At 40.3% G+C, this 17,775-nt stretch overlaps 1 protein-coding gene across 1 annotated transcript in view; it reads right to left on the bottom strand.

Annotated features, from left to right (window-relative positions):
• Positions 1 to 2,448: 2,448 nt before the first annotated feature.
• The window catches only part of CUBN (cubilin (intrinsic factor-cobalamin receptor)), a gene marked incomplete at its 3' end in the record, with an annotated part of 65,599 nt that continues 50,272 nt past the window's right edge, over positions 2,449 to 17,775 (bottom strand). Inside the window, 2 exon segments of the mRNA XM_009705237.1 lie at positions 2,449 to 2,630; positions 12,236 to 12,395. Coding sequence (XP_009703539.1) covers positions 2,449 to 2,630; positions 12,236 to 12,395 — 342 coding nt within the window.

Genomic DNA, 17,775 nt, shown 5'->3' with positions numbered 1-17,775 from the left:
AGGTTTAGATTAGATGTTAGGAAGAATTTGTAAACCAAAAGGGTTGTCACGCATTGGAACAGGCTGCCTAGGGAGGTGGTGGAGTCACCATCCCTGGAGGCATTTAAAAGGCCTGTAGATGTGGTGCTTAGGGACATGGTTTAGTGGTGGTCTTGGCCATGCTAGGTTTATAGTTGGACTCAATGATCTTAAAGGTCTTTTCCAACCTAAATAATTATATGATTCTACAAGATTACAAGATAAAGCAGCTCCTGAAAATAGCTAACCTTGTTCTTTTTTCCCCCACTAAATCTGAGTCATCATTTGTTCTGTGCAGACTATATCAATCATGCTGTAAATGTGCAGTTTTATAACAACAGCAAGAAAATATGTATGTGGCAAGGTACATAAAGCTCCATCAAATGCCTGCAGTTTGGCAGGGGAAGCTGTTTGCTGCCAGGCAGAACCTTTGATCTTGCACTAAGACAATTTTCCCCAATAAGATGATTTATGTTAGGTTATCTGTCAGCAGATCAGAGACAGGTGTTGGTGACTGGATGAGCCAAGGCCAGGAGACAAGTAACTCAGAGCTACGCCAATTCTGAGGGCAGGAAGGCAGGGAAGTTGAAATAGTAAGGTGGATATCTGTGCTGATGAATGAGTAAGGTTGGAAAGAAGTAAAGCATAGCAACTAAGTTTAAAACGGTAAAGAAAGAAAACTCAAAACTTAAGGTGAGTACCTTGGTCAGGGACACAGAGCAGCAAACTGTAGTAACCTCTTAAACTTCTGTAAGCAATTTGTATCTGGCAACCCACTCATTGGTTTTAGGCCAGCCCAGCCGCTAGCCAAAAAGTTGTCAAGCAAATGGTTGCCAGCCATCTATACCCTTACTGGATCATGATAGCTCCTGGGTGACCACCTGCAGATGTAGGCGTTGTCCTTGCACTGTTCAAGAAATGGTCAGCCACAGCAGACTTAGATTTTGTAGCCGTTTAATGGATTCCTCTGGACAACGGAGGCATAACTGAAGCTTACAGGCAGATTAGCTTCAACTAGTCTTTTTAGGCACAAACAACAATGAAGCTGCAATACAACAGTCTTCATCAACACCCAAACCAGCCAATGCAAGTCACCTACTCACAGGCACTGGTGTCAGCAATGTGACACACAGTCATATTTGCCAAGCTACTGATGGAGAATTTATGGAACAGGTTCCTTACACCCAGATCCTACAGAAGTTCCAAATAGGATACTTAAAGCACAGTGTCCATTTGGTCAAGACTTTCATTTCATTGCTAAGCTAGGGAAGCCTGTTTCAGAGCCAGAAAGCTGGAGTTAAGTTATACATCTCTTCTACTCATACAAATGCCTAGCAATCATCTGTCTGGCAACTGTAGATTTAGGACCTGCTTTGGGATGTGGGTTAAGTCTTGCAGCAATATTACTGATGAGTGTGCACTAAGGACCACAGGCTGGAGAAATCAAAGCTAAAAAGATGACAATAGGCAGCAGTGAGGTGCTGGACAGAAAGCTGTCTAGCTGTATGCCAGTCACACATCACATTACTCAGGAGAAGAGGAGAAGAAAGGCCCAAGGCAAGTGGTACAAGATCTCTTAATTAATCTTTTGGGTTCATTACAAAAACATTCAAATGTCACCTATGTATTAACATTGAAAGACTCAATAACTGTACCTCCATTAGTGATCTCAAATGTGTCTAGTGAGAATGATCTAGAAAGTCTATACTTCTAAAGACTTTCCTCCTGAAATTATTTCCTATCCCTTCTTCCTGCCCTGGAAGTCTGTTCAAATCTGTTAGCTGGAACTGGTCACCTGGCTGCTTCCCAACATGAGCACAAAGATGTCATACATAACAGGACCATTCAGTCTTATGTGCCTCTTAAAGGTCAGTAAACCCTTAGAGAGGTCCCTTTTCTCCTTGTTCCACTCCCCTTCTTTTATTCTTTTTTCTGAGCACAAAGATTCTTCATAGTTTTCAGCACTAAGGGTTATAAATAAACCTCCCTACTTCCTTGGAAGGTCCTACACAAGGTCTCACCTTAGGTATCCCCCTAGTGATCCATTATCTTCCTTTACATCAGAAAATTTTATCTCCATGGTACAGCACCCTACACTTAGTTCTTTGTGAAAGTGGACTTTTTAAGACTGAGTTTTTCAAAGCAGTTTTGTCTCTTGTTAGGAAGTGTACAGTGCCTAGCATCATTATTGATTAAGGTATACAGACATACATACAGATTGGTATAAAGACATAAGGCATAAAAGTAAAAAAATAATAAGAGCATTGTAGCTTCTGTGACAATGTCTGTGGAACATAACTATAACCACAGTAGAAATGGGAAATTGCAGTAGAATTGTTTGTTCTGTTCCTGCAGTTCTTCGGATTATCTGCTCCAGACAGAAAAGTATGTAATTTACGTATTTTTGAGGAGTAAATCTAATGCTCTTACCTCCAAAACATCGTAGTCGCAGTTTGGGTGATATTCAATGTCGAATTCCTGAATGGTGAGTTGAATGCTGCTACCAGGTGCTGTGTGAACGTACCAGATGCATTCCTTATTGCTGGGGTATCTATTGGGGTAGCCAGGGCTGTGAAATGAACCAGAAGGGCCAAAGAGTTCTCCTCCACAACCTGACAACACAGCAAAGCAGCTCGTCAGTGAGAGACTCTGGAAAAACTCACCCGCAGCTCTGCAATGAGGACAGGTATTAGCACCCATTTCATGTACAAATGTGTATACTGGGCTTGAGGGTCTGCTCTATCACAGGGAATCGAGGTCTAGCAGGGAAGAGAAACTCAGGAATGGCAGGCTGGACCTCCTGACACTGCTCATGCAGTAAGCACTTCACCTCCTGTTTTGGCATGTTTCTCACCATGCTTCAGCATCTGCTTTGACAGCTGAAGAAACTGAGACACAGGAAAAAAAGTGGTATTTTTTGTATTGGCCTCTAACTTTGATCAGTTCTAGAAAGCTGAATTAGATCCATCCTTGGCTTTTACTGACCTCAACTAATACACAAACTAAGTTATCATGGGGAGGGCTTCCTATTGTTGTAAAAATGCCATTTCCCACTGCTTTGGAAATCATAAAATTGAATATAATACAATTTCCTGCAGCCCACTGAGCATGATTACAAGCTGCCAAGTCACAGTGGATAAACAGGCTTTCTGACATTTGGTGGGTTTAATGTTCTTTTTTTATTGAATTGTAACTGTCCAGTCGTAAGACATGCCATGTTTGAAAAGTTATGTATTTTCTTTTCAGATAATACATTATTGTCCTAACCTCACTCCTCAGCCCCTTGGGTGATTAAGTTCTTCCATATTATGAGCTAGATTTAAAAAAATAAAATGCAAAACAATGGATCAAATGCAGGCCCTGATTTGACAGCACAAAGCAGCTGAACACCTACAATTGCAGTTTTGTAATTGCTTTATGGGATGTGGCAACTGCTGCACTCGCCTCCATTTGTTGGGTTCCTGGGAAAACGTTCTCCCTGACCCAGTCCCCGGGTGCAGGTGTCAGCAGGGTGGGAAGGCACAACAGTCTCTCTCAGTGTCAGGGTAGCTTTAGCTGAGCTACATTCATGATGAAACCTCAACTTTAGAGAAGCCAATAGAGTGGTTGTGTATCTGTCACATGCAGAAAGCAAGGGAATCGTGTGTTTGATCTGATTTCACGTGTGTGTCGCTCTGCCTTGCAGCAGCATTTTTTTTTCCTCTCTACATTACAAGCCCACAAGTGCTTCATTTAGGCATTAGCTAATCTTTTGCTCACACAGCTTTTATGGGGTCACTCAAGCTTTTTAAGTAAAGCCCACACTCCATCAATCTCTTTGGCTTTATCTCCAGAGGGAAGGTTCTGTCACATAGCAAAAAAGCCCCAAAATAATTAATAAAACCATCTAACAAGCCACAAGCTCTATATTCCCAGAGGCAAATACTGCACTATGTCCGAAGTGATAAACAGCTTCAATATCAGAACTTTTAGTTATAGGAGATATGTTATAACATAAACCAACCACAGTACCCCTCTGACCCATTCAATTAATCCACACAGATGTGTAAAACTCCCCTAATCTCTATCAAGCCTATGCATAATTTGCAACTTGAACAAGGTATCTTTGGCCACTGCTCTGCTTAACACTTTTTCTTTTCTTCAGGAAGCTATAAATCAAGTTCTTTAATTAAATGCAAATACTGTCCTCAACACATTCTGTGACAAACTTTTGGTTATTGAAGGGTGGATGCTAAGCCCCAGAAGCATTTGCCATCATCTCTACCATCAGCTTCTCACTGAAAACTTGAGTTTGGCTTTGCCACGGTTGGCTCTAGGACTTCTAGAACTGCAAAATATAAATCTATGAGAGGGAAGAGCAGCAGGTCTGAAGGGGAGCAAAGCAATAAGAAGCTATTTTAAACTAAAAAAGAGCCATCTAAATGCAGATTTGAGGAAGACTCCAGTCATGCCAGCAATGTAACACAGATCTCTGTCAGTCTATCACCCAGTACTCACCAGAAAACCACCTTTTAAACACAAGAATTCCCACAATTGAACAACAGTTAGGTATAACCCAGGAAAGCCTTTACATAGTAGAGGTTGACCTCACAGGTGAACTGGCACGGGGTCAGTTCTTCTCGCTTTTCCCCCACCTTGCTGCCACGATGTTCCATAACTCTGAGGTGGTTTGCCCTGCAGCCACAAAGCTACATTGTCAAGCTACAGGATGTCTCAATCAAGGAGTAAAAGAAGCTTTTAAGTGTATTTGAAACCAGTCCTGCCTTCAGTCCCTCTGGAGAGAGAGAGAGAAACAGAAAAACTTACACCCCCGAGGCCTGCTAGCACTGGTGGGTAAATGTTAAGCCCCTAGAACTTTGATACCCAGCAGAGAGACAGAAAGGAGAAAGCTTCAGTGTAAACCACCACCCCATTTTTCTTCCCAGTGCCATCAGAAGATGGTCTAATTTTCCTCAAAAGAAACCAGGTCATTGGTTTTTTTCAACGGGAGGAATAAAAGGTGTTGGCAAGGGGGGAACTTTACAGCTGAATTTGCAGGGTGAGTTACTCTCTTTTCTTTTCTCTCAGCAGTAGGAATGACAGGGCTGCTGAGGAGAGACTTCAGGAGGGGAAAGCCGCCTCACCAGCTTGGGAAACAGAAAGATTTCTCAACAAACAGACTTGATGGCTTGGCTTCTGAGGGAGTGGGAACAGGGAGGCAGGGGAGTTTCAGCAGGCAAGAACAAAGCCAACAGCTATTTATCTCAGCCTGAAGAAAGCTGGGAACATTTTAAAACTAAACAGGCAGTTATGACTCAGCTTCTCCTACTAAGAGTTTCCTGATAGCCACAAAGACATGTTTTTTATATTTAAACCCAAAATGGCTCAGATGAGTGGAAAGCTTGTGTCCTGCACTTTGAGGCACAGACCTTTCTTTCTAAGCAATCCTTGCAGGTAGCATTCAGATTACTCACGCTCCCTCTCCAGAGTGGTTTATATTTTCTCTGAGCTCAACAGATATTCTCTGGATGAGGTACGTGAAACACACAAATAAGAACGTCAAACTGTTGTTAATGTGCCATTTCTCTTCTTCCAACTACAAATGTTCCCAGAAAAAGCTTTTTATTAGAAGAGAAGTGATTCTTCTTAAGTGCTCCAGTAAAATGGGGGTAAAGTTTAGATCCCTGTGATTCATTTCTTATAATGAATATGCTGAACTTATGTTGCCAATCATTTATTTATTGTTTGCAAACAGATTGGAAATTACTTGAGTTTATGCCTAAGTATTCATTGACTAATAGCTGAAAAAAAGGACCCACTGATTTTTGCAAATATGTGAACTTCACACCTGAACTATTTTGACTGACCTGCATATGCAAGCAGAAACCTCCATATCAGAGCAGAAAAAAAATCTCTGAACTCTCTGGCCAGCTGGTAGAAAGTCTATATATTACATTTCTGGTCCAATATGGATGAGGTAACAATCAGTTCTGTTGTGCTTTTTTGAAAATATACATGATTTTAACAAAATATTTACAGAAATACTTAACAGATTAAAACAAATGTTCCTGCCTTTAAATTCACTTGCTACATCTACAGAACACTAAAATGAGAAAAACTCAAATAATGATACAAAAACTTTTTTAAATGCTTACAAATGTTGTATGTGAAAGATTTGCCCAGCTTTAGAATTAAAAAAACCAACAAACCGAAACAAACAAAAAAAACCTGAACAGAATTATCCAGGAATACTGTTTCAAAATGGGAAGCAAACTTTTATTAGCCGACTTTGCAGCTTATATTTTGGTTCCTGGAACATTATGGGTCCTTACTATTGACAAACTTTTTGTCTTGAATATTTTTAAAAAGTCAATTTAGAATTTGATCCCTGATTTATTCAGTGTCTTCCCATTTTCATTAGCCACAAAATTCTTGCAGCATTATCCCTTTCTTTGATTGGATCACAGATACAAGCCATCAAAGAAAACTAAACTGCAAATATTTTTCATCTTATTTGTGCATTACCTATGAAGAGAGATGCCCTGCCTTTAGATACTTATACTAGGCTTTGAAATCTGTCTTGGCAGATACTTAAAATAATCAGAAAAGATATCAAACAAATTACATTCATATGAATGGTGTTCAGTCTGAAGATGTAGTTGTAGATGCAGATGCATATTTATGTATATCCATATGTGAATATATGTATGGATTTAAAAGGAAAGCTTCACAAGGAATGCTAGTCCTTTTTTTTCAAAGCATGCATTTGTATGTACCTTATGCTTTTCCTATTTTTTGAGCAAGCTAAGAAATACATTTTGATTTAAACTGGACTCTAATTTCCATAAAAAAGTAGCCTGCCTACCTTAATAAGATATTGAAATAGGAAAAGTTTAAATGATGATGTAATCATCTCAGCTAATTAAACTTCTTCCATCTCTGGCATCACCATTAAATGAATACAAACCTTCTCCCAGTGTTTATATTTGTCTGCAAACAGCAGATCAGAGTTGGCTTCTGTTCAAACAAATGGAATTTGTGCTGTTTATGGCAACAAAGTAAAAAAGATTTGGTCTTTAGCAGTAAATAAAAATGCAGAACCAGAACCTACACATTGCTGCATGACTTCAGCTCTCACTGAAATAATAGTGAATAATCTGAAACCATTCTGTTCTTAGTGAAATATCTTTAAAAGCTTTTCTCAGCATAGAAATACACAGTCTAGCTGTATGTGGATAGATAGCTGCACTGTGGAAAACTTTCTTGCAGCTGAACTGCATACGGCATATGCTTAGTTTGTGCAGACCTCCTTGCAGTCATTTTGGAAACTTCAGCCCTGCAGTTAAACAGGAAAAAAAAAAAAAAAGGAAAGGAGATATACTTTTTTAGTAGTGTAAAGGTCCTGGAATTCCCTTGAAAAATGCTTAAAACAACTACCTAACCTGGTGTTAGTTGCTAGGAAATCAGACAACAAATAGAAAGCTCAGGAAACATATATTTGGTGTCTTTGCTTTCCTCTGGCTAAAATCTAAGTAGTCATTGAAGATTGTGCAAGGCATGATTTATAGATCTTCCTGTATTACTGCCTGTCTGGTTAGCAGATGGTGTCCATTAACTAAAGAAGAATCCCTATTCTCATAAATAATTATAGCTGAATAGAGAAGTAGTAATCTGTGGAAACCTCTATTATTTGCAAGGTTTTCAGATTTATTCATGGGTATGTTTTAGCCACATGCTAGAAAAATCCCTTCCACGAAGTTTAATGTGAACTGGCACTGTTCCTGTAAAATCAGAGGGAAATGGAAGGATTCAGAGTTGTTCCATTTGTTGTGCGCATGGTAAAATATTTTAGTAAATGTTAACTGACTCTAGCTGCAAGGAGCATGTAGTATGAACATTTGCCTGTACTACACTAATACTTGCATGAAGTATGACTTGGATTTGATTCTGAAATCTTTTGCTCTCTTGCATAGGTTTAGCTCATGGAATATTATCCAATGGAGCAAGTGGGATAATTTTTGTGATGAGGGTTTATGCAAGAGAGTAAAAATTCAAGTGAGAAACTGTTGGGTTTTTTTTTTTCCTCTTTCTGATTTGTTAATCACTTCTGTAGCTTTGATTATTATTGTTTTATCAGTCTCCTGAATTCTGGTATTTTCTTCAACATGTTCCAATCTGAAATCGGTAAGATGGATAATAGATAAAGACTACTGGGACCCAGAGGCATAAAGGCAAATTTAGGCATTTAAACAGGAGCTGAATCCTCCAAGATACTGAATGGACACAGTTCCAATATCAGCTGCCAGTGTTCAATGATAAAAAAAAAAAAAAAAAAAAAGCCTTTTTCTAGCTTTTGGACATTGATTGAACTGTTCAGCCACAAGCATTTTAAGAAAATTTTGGTCCTTATTCTTATATATTAGTTTAGGGGATGGGGAGGAGGTCCAGCTTGCTGAAGAAACAGAAATTAATTCATCCTTAGGTCTCATAGAGAACACGTCTATGTTTTTAATAGCCAGATTGCAATACAAAAAGCCAGGTCTAAACACGGTAGCACCCACAACTCAGAACAACTGCTCAGGACTCAAAAGATCAGACCTTGTGCATCCTTAAACTTAATATGACAGAAAGACACTAAAAAGGAATAGTCATTTTTGAAAACTGAACAAATGGCAATTTGTTAAAGGCTGCACAAGAAATCAACAACAGAGCTATGATCCAGGCTTAGGAAATATGGGCCTCAGATCCCTCATTGACCTGCAATGCAATATTCTCTCCAGCAATCCTAACAGATGCCTGGCAAATGTCTGCAGTGAATGACTTCTGCATCCTAATCTAATCTGTTTCTGTAATGCTTCCCTGAAGAACTAACAAACTATTTCACATTTTACCTGACACTTTATGAAAACCCCAGTCTTTAGTTATTGTATGTCTGTTAATAATTTTCATTTTCTGAAAATACAGACCCAGACATATGAAAACTTCTCGTGAACCAAGTGGCTTTCTCCACACCCTGTCCATCAATCATTTCTTAGGGAAATCCAACAGAAAGAAGATGATGGTGAAGGAAAACAGCAATACAATACTTTGGGGTTACATAAGTCTTTTCTCAATAGTGTGCTTTGCTTCTTTTTTAAAGGGGGAATTAGTGTGTCACAGAAAACAGAACAGTGAGTGCAAATTTTGACTATGCTGAGAAGAGACAATTGAATTTATAAGCTCTACTGACAATCAAGCAGCTAAATAAATAAGCTTCCAATGAAATGTAGATGTATAAAGCAGTTAGCTCCTACATGCACACTGCTTAATAAGGTAAATGACAGGTCTAGGAAATATGTGTGTTCTTAGATAGTGACAGTTGTCACTGGTGTAATTTTGCACTGAGAGACCTTTGCCCTTTTGGCCTCCTGATTTATTTTTTTTTTTAAGGGAAGCAATTCAATTGGCATGCCATCTTTCTAATATCCAGACTGTTACCAAGACTTTGCTCTTTCTCAAAGGGTCAATATATGCCCCAAAATATATTTGCCTATATTAAGCTTCCTAATAAACAGCAGAAGTGGAATGAGCACCTTGCAGATTCAAGTTTTCCTCTGGTGAATAATCCTTTTGGAGCCTTGGCTGCAGAAGAAAACATTAGTGATTTAGCCAAATCAATTCTAAATCCAACCTCATCAATGAAAGCCCCTTAGATGAACAGTGTTATTTCAGAACCACAACCACTTTTAAATTGAATTCTTTGCACTACAGCTTTCCATCCAAGTTAAAATTATATAGGACACTTATAAGCATAAATAACAGCATTCTCCTAAGATCAGTTACTAATTCTGTCTTTGGGAAAGCCTAAAGACTGGGTTTCCTTCAGCAACACAGATCAGCAATTCAGCAACTGAAAAGCAGTGGCTCACCAGCTGGAAAGAGCAGATGCAAATGTTTCAAATCAAAACACTTCAAATTTGCGTCATGTTTGGCAGGAGGGGCTCATCATGTCAGTTATCAATGAGGTAAGCTTTTGGCTTTTTGTGATCACCTCATAACTGCAAGCAAACCTGCCGGAAACAGTGTCTGAAGTGAACTGTATCAGGCACATGGTGGCAAACCTAAGTGCTGCTCTCTTTTATCACCAAAGCCTGTGAATGCCCTTGATATATATCTCTTAGATGCTTCACAACTGCCAGTTAAGGAGCTCATGGACAGCGTGAGAAATAGTTCACAGCAGCTTGAACTCTAGAGCACACATTTGTCAGTTGAGCAGAAGTAAAAGCTCTTCTCTCAGCAACTTATATAGCCTTGTTATTTTCTTGTCAGGTGACATGTTACCAGGTCTAGGTTTAGATTCTCTTAGGGATTTGCCCTCAGGGAAGAGGGGACCTGAATGCTTCACTCTGAAATACCCAAACTAAAAGGCTGAATCTCCTGATGAGTTCCCCCAGACGAGGAGACTTTCTCCAATGAGTTTTTTTTTGTGCATTTGAAAGATTTTTCAGAAGACAGAAGCAAATATAGCACCCCAACCACAGGAACATATCTAATTTTATCCAGTCTAGGGCAACAGCACATGCTCAGACAATGCAGCCATCAAGGGTAAGAGGAATACCCATATTTATGTATGACACCAATCAAGAAAAAAGGAAGTGCCTGCAAATGAACAAAAAGACGACAACTGTGGTGAGCTCTGGAGGAGCTTGCACTCATATTACAGGCTGTCAGGACTCGCAGCTGTGACATTCAGAGCCAGCAATGACATTCCCTAGGAGCCAGCCCTATCTGAACCCACAGATCCTGCTCTGCTACTTAGACACAGCCCCACATTAGCAGTTTGGGCCCTGTGCAGTGTTAGGCTGCAGTTTAGTGTCCAGGAATTAACAGAGGGGCAGTGCTGTCTGACAGAGAAGTGAATGTGTCAGTGCAGGGGGGTGGGAGAGGGCCGGAGAGTCCAGGAAATGTTTGGAGGGGGACGTGAAAAGAAAACGCAAGAGAGATTACCATGCAAGCAGATTCTGGAAAGCTTTGAGAGCTTTAGAAAAGCAAGTTAACCCAGCACCATGGCGACTGTATGGAGCTGATGTCATCTGGCTGTGCATAAAAGCCTCCACTTTTTCTTCTTTTGTGCAGTCCCAGAATGACATCACCTCGAAGCACAAGAACATACCTTTGTGCTGCAGCACTTCCCCTGCTGGCTCCTGCCACACATCTCACTCCTCCCACATACGTCCCTCCTTTGCCGAGAAACGCTCCTTGACCTCCGCTGAATGCAAAACACCACTGTCTAGTCGACAAGAGCCCTTTGGGAGCCCGAAAACGCCAGCAGTCTGTGGTAGAGCAGAGGAGCTCCTATTCAAACAATATATAGCATGCCATAGACCTCAGCAACCCACAGTGGGGCCTCTGCAGTTGATTTCAGCTGCTTTACAATGCTGTCAAAGCTGAATGGTGTGAACTGATTAGACAGACTGGGCAACTGTGGCAATTTAATTATTTTCAAGGTTGGATCATCTTTGATGGGATGTACAATGGCACACTATTTAATCTTGTTACAGTCCAATATTGCTGTTAAATAAACAAAGTGAAAAAGTTGCATTTGTAGCCTCGCTTATGAAGAAACTGCAAACATAGTTTGCAGTTGTACAGTCATTAACCGATTTGTTTATAACTGGTGTGCATGCTTGCTTATTTAATAAGGTCTGTGACAGTTCTCGTGACATGCAAGAACAAGAGGGAAAACACCCAAAGCACATCCTGGCCAATGTTATTTCATGCAGAGAAGGGGAGTCAGGAACAGCTAGAAGTGGACGCGCTATCCAAGAAAACAAGCACCACCAAATAAAACTGGAGAGAAGCCTGCACAGAAAACACAAGTCTATATAAATGGGGCAAACCAAGGGCTGAGTGTTTCCCATTAGAAAGCCCAAGTCACCCATGATTCCCCTGTAATAGCATATATCTCCTGTTCAGTACAGAAATTCTGCAAATGCCCCTCATCCCTGTGCCTACTCCTGCAAATGAAAGTGTATTTCACTAACAGCTCTCAGTCTCTGAGCAGATGATCTTCGAAGGTGTGCATGTGCAGAAACATCCACTGGGAAAGTATTTGAGGAATTATGAGGAAATGCAATGTTTTTAGAGCTGTAATGGGTTATTTCTACTTAGCTGACATAGGGTGGCATAAGCTGGGACTCCATTACACATACAGGGAAGAAGAAAACATACCTTCCCAGAGGAAACCTGGCTAACTTACCATTAACATGCCACATCATCTGGAACCCACTTCTAGTGTTCAGTCCATCAGAATAAAACACCACATGAAGGCTTGTCCCTGTAGTGCTCCCTGCCAGTGGAAGAGACTGTCCACAGAAAGTGCCTATCAGGTTGGATTGTACGTCAGGCCCATCATAGAGCTGAAATTAAACAAAAAATATTCCAGTGAGTAAAAAACAGCTCCCCAATTCTTAATGTTTTCTACAGGACGTCAGAGAAAAGCAGTCAGACTTCTCGCACTGGCCACCTTTGCACAGCAATATGAGCTCTCAGGAGTGTCGAAAGATTTGGATGAAATGATGAGCAACTAACTGCAATATGTCTTTAAACCTGGCTGCACACAGCAGGAAGGCTTTGCTGTTTCTGTTTTGGTGTGTATTGGGGGTTGCTGGGGAAGAAGATAAAGGGCAAATGACAATGAACTGAAATAGAAAGAAAAAGGGGATGTCAGGTCTGATTTGACTGTGTATCTAACACGTCAGTGCCTCCGAACCCCTCAGTGACAACTCTGTTTACATCTTCATTTCTTTAAGGCTGCACTCAGGTGATTTCAGGACTGACTGAGCTTGTGATGGAGAAAACCAAGCAGTCAGCACCACTAGGGCTTCCCAGAGTAGTGAGGACAAACTGAAAACCAAAAGCAAAGTAAATCCTCAAAAACTGCAAGGAAAACTTCACATGTATTATTTATTGTTTCATGATCTTCTGCCAGTGTCCTGCTTTAGAGAAGAACTGGACTGAGCCATGCTTTCTGAACGTTTGTACTTAGAAACACTTTATGTTTGATCTCCTAGTCATATTCTACATGATGGTATTTTGACAGTTGGTGTGTTGGCAGATGCAGCCAGCCTGAAAATCTGTTTCCCAAACACAGATGAGAAATCCTCCATCCCACTCTTAAAACATCACCACTCAAAAAAAAAAAAACCCAAACAAAAAACAAATGCTAAGGAAATATGCCTGTATTCAGATCTTGACATCTGAAGTTAGTCAAATACTCACCATTTAAATGAAAACATTTCATGTATGTTTTGATGGGGTGATAGTGGATGCTTAGAGCTTTTAAGCCTCTCTACATCAGTTGTCTCCAAACAGGTTAAAGAGTCTTTCAAGTTCTACATTTGTGATTTTTCTCAAATCTAGTAAATCACACTGAATATGCATCTATGTTCCTCACCAAATATCCCAATGGTCAGTGTCATTTTTCAGGGGTGAGGAGTATAATTTTTGCAAAGCTGGTAAAAATGAGGCATTGTAGCTAACTTGCCTTTGACTTATGGTATCAGATTGCCAGTTGTTGTCAAGTTAGGAGTTGCTTTATTATTTCTACTTCTGTTACTATGATTCTTAAAGTTTAGAAAAACAGCAACCCTTGTGCTTCTTTATCACTTTGCCACAGTTCATTCGATCTTCTGTCTCACAGAGCACATCTTCCTAACACAATCCAACAAATTACTGGCACAGAAACCATGTCTGAACGATCTCATTGTGAATTTTTGGCATGCGCCCTTTCAGAATTTCAACTAAAACTTTTCTCTGTTCTGAAGCCATCACCATAAAGTTCTCTCTGTGCAAAGAATCAAATCTATGATCTCTAGAAAAACAGCCAAGGTTTATTTATCTTTGTTCTCCACTCAAATCTCTTTTCCAAATAGCTCTGATTCCTCTAAGAATTCTCCTACACTCAATACCCATAGTATGGAAGTATGATATTACAGTAAATATCGATTAACCGTGCTAGCTACTAATTTTTGCACACTTTTTCTAGCAGACTCACATATGGGAATGAGTAATTAAACCCTCAGCTTTTCTGTTCAAGATGTTGGTCTTGCAGAACCTTCAGAAATCTTCTTGTTGATTTAAGACATAGTTGGGGCCACGAAATCTACTCAAATGGTTTCAAATCCTCAAGCAGACAGTCTAGTTTGAATGTGTTTTTTAATAAAAAATAAATTGGATGTAGTTCAGCCAGAAGTTAGGGGCAAATTGCAAGAATAATTCTATGGTAATATTCCATGGCCTATTTTATGGCTGCTGACCAATGAATCTTTTTGGTTTTCAATTCTCTAATACAATGAAAGGCTCGAAGCATGAGAAGTGTAATGAAACTTGAGAACTATCACTCCATTTGGTATGACTTCTCTAGGTGAAATCAGAAAAGCTTGAAAGTTTCTAATTGCAGACCCATTGCTAGTAGTTCTTGCAAAGGCTTGATCAATGTATTTGATAATAGATAAGAAATTGTCATGAAGATTAGATGTTAAGAAGTTGAACATCCATCTGTATTCTTTCTGAATGTAGAGTCTGAAGGACTGCCTGACAGACAGATGAGCTGTCCCATGCCTAGCTATGACCTTCCTCTGAGGCTGGGAGCTTTACACATTCTTTTATGGTTTAAGTTCAGCAAAATGAAATAAAGTCAGATCAAATTAGATATTTTAATAGTACTGCTTCCTTTGACAGCTTTGCGGTATATACTACTCATATTTCTGTGGCTTCAAGCCATGGAAATCTTACACCAGAAAAATATGAATGGTGAGGAATGAATCAATGTGGAGACCATGAATCTGTGCTGCTCTGAATAGAAGCAAAAACTATGTTATGATACGTATTGAATGATCAGCTGTTAGCTTTAGTGATTGCAAATGAAAAACCATTCTAAAGAACTATGGACTAAATCATACCCAGAAACTTTCAAATCCAAACAAAAAAAAACCAGCCTTCATGAGTCTCCTGCAACTTTGAATCAGCCAAGGACTGTTATTTTTATCTAAGACAGTGAATGTCACATTTCTGTGTAATTTCCCCTGAAAACAGCCTGTCAGTTTTTCAAGACACAAAGAATGGTTACTATGGCAATCCCTTCATGCCGCGCTGCCCTGTGGCTCTGGGTTCAGAGTGAAGTTTTGCAGGAAATTTGAGTGCCTGGCCAGCTGTAACTCATTGAGAGCAGCAGAACCACGATTGCTAGAATTACAGCAGGGTTTTTCGAGCTGTCTTTCATTTCTAAATGAAGGGAACAGCTGTGTGTTTTCACAGGGCATTTTGAACTCCTCAAACCACATTTTGCTGTCACACAAATACAGGCAAGTGAAACTGAAGCTGAATGCAGATCTCATGAGCCACAATTTCTCTTCTGATCTCCAAGATAGTGTTTCTCGTCTAAGGGCCTGCTTTGTCAGCTGTGCTATCCTGAACTGCTGCAAATTGAGGGAAGGTTCTTCCCCAGGCTATATGAGGCAAGGGACTCCCTTGGACTGTGCAAGCCAGTTGAATTTTGGAGCACTTTATTAACCACTCCAGTACCATACTGACTGTAGGAACTGGGGATTGGGCTCCCTCCCAGCTACTCATTGGGAAGAAAGTGCTTGCTACCTTTCTGTGTAGATATTTGTTTTGTAATTTATATATTTGTTCAGACCTTTTAGCCTCCATCAGAAAATCCAAGGACTTCGTAATGATTTTGGCAGTCAATCCAACAGGCAAAATATGCAAACAGCCGCAGCACATGTTCAGATCCTTAGCCTCCCCTCTTTAACCAAAGCAAAAGCCCTGCAGCACCTGGAGCACTCCATTTCATCAGTCTGCACCCCAGCACCAGGCCCAGGCAAGGATGCATTACGTTCAGATGAATTATTAGGCATAGGCTCAATAACTGTTACAAGAAACTCCTTATCAGGCTGCCTAGGAGCAAGTGTATAGGCTGACACAAAAGTAAAAAGGGGAGGTACTAGCTGTCTAAGGGATAAATCAAGCTGTGTGACTGCCCTGCAGCAAAGTGGCAGCTGAAAACCATCTGCTGTACATTGGAGTGGGGCTGGGACAGCAGGGCCAGCCAAGGCTGCAGGAAGGGTTCAGCTTGAGTAGCTCTCCCAGAGGAGACACCATGGTCACCAGTATTACATTTTGGCTTTTCTGACTCTTCAGCCTGGAAATATATCACTGACACCAGTAACGTTGCTCTGGAGGCCACAGCTGTTCACCTCTCTTTGGAGGAGCAAAGCAAAACGGCATGACCTGTGTCACAGAGAAACTCATTGCCAGAACTGGAGCAAGGGCTCAAGGACTGAGCTGACCGGAAAATGGAGTTTCTGCTGCATGGAAAGAAATAAAGATCTCAAACAAACGGGAGGAAAGACACTTTGAATGTGTTCCATCTGGGCATACTTGAAGCAGGGACGTTTTTCCAGCTGAGTGCCTTGTCACGCTTACTCCTTCTTGCAAGGTGAGACTGGCAGGAGCCTTCCAGACAGGCAGTGGGACTCCATCTGTTCAGTTTTCCTGGCAGAAAACTGATTTTTTTTTTAGGGCAAAATTTCACTTTTCTGTTGGAGAACTTTACTTCTGTGAAAAGGCACCTTTTTTTATCAAAAACCGTTATAAAGGAAAACCCCCAGCCCAACCTGCTCTGGAAAAAAGCTGCTTACATACATTAGTTAGGCATAACACATAGTCTTAATCCAAAGATGCTGGCGTCTTCAAAGACAAACTTTCAGTTTCATATGAGGAGAAAATCCATCCTATGAATGCTGACAGTTCTCATTTTATTGTACTGTAAATAATTCTATTATCAGATGTCACTAATTCATTATATAATTATGAGTAATTATGTCAATTATTGTCTAAATTTGAGTCTTCAAACAAATTGTTTGCAGTCTGAAAGCCTTTTTACAGGGACCAGCAGCAACAGCCCTGGGCTGTATTTGCAGAACTCGGGAAAGGAGGTTGTGCCTTCGATCAAACCAGCAGAGCTGTGAGTTTCCCACCCATTGCCAGAACATCTAGGACATCCTCAAAGAGCTATTCTGACACATATGAGTATCTCTTTCCTCTTAGAAGTGCGAAACCTGATACGGGACTGTTTTGACTGATCTAAACTCTAGAGGCAGTGATTACAGGTATCTGAGCCGCTCTTCCTGAACGTGTCATTTTTTGGAAAGGAAATTTTGGTGGCATCTCAACAAATATGTTACCAGAAAACAAAACTAGGCAAAACCCAGACAACATAATCATCATTCAAGTAACAGAATGCACTCCAAAGTGAGATCACCATTAATTCTTAAAACAAGAATTAACACAAATAAAAATAAACCATTTCCAAGCAACACATTTCCTTCTGGAAGAACTAGAGTGCAAGTTTGAGAACCTGCAGGTCTGTCAGCGGAGAGAAAAAACAAACTACAGCTCCAGGATGTGGCACATTGCGCTAGCTTAGCACCACAGCGACATAGTTTTTGTAGAAACAAAGGCAGCTTAAGACTTTGAGTGACTTACTGTGTGGAGCCTTGTTATTTCTGCCCAAACAGGAGAACAAAATAAGGCTATGTTTGTACTTACATGAGAAGTGATTGCAATTGCCACTAGAAAAAACCCTCCTTAAGAACTCATTCTAAATAATGTTTCAATATGATTATTTAAATAAGTTTACGCCCTAGATGACGTCTGCTAAAACTCCTTTCTCTGACCACCATAGGCAACTTTGTTGTCTCCACACAATGACACACTTTCACTAGTTAAACA

The sequence above is a fragment of the Cariama cristata genome, unplaced genomic scaffold, assembly GCF_000690535.1.
Source record: "Cariama cristata isolate BGI_N322 unplaced genomic scaffold, ASM69053v1 scaffold5160, whole genome shotgun sequence".
In the NCBI taxonomy this organism is placed as follows: Eukaryota; Metazoa; Chordata; class Aves; order Cariamiformes; family Cariamidae; genus Cariama; species Cariama cristata.
Note: the sequence above shows the minus strand (reverse complement) of the source record. Positions and strands in the feature narration are given on the sequence as shown.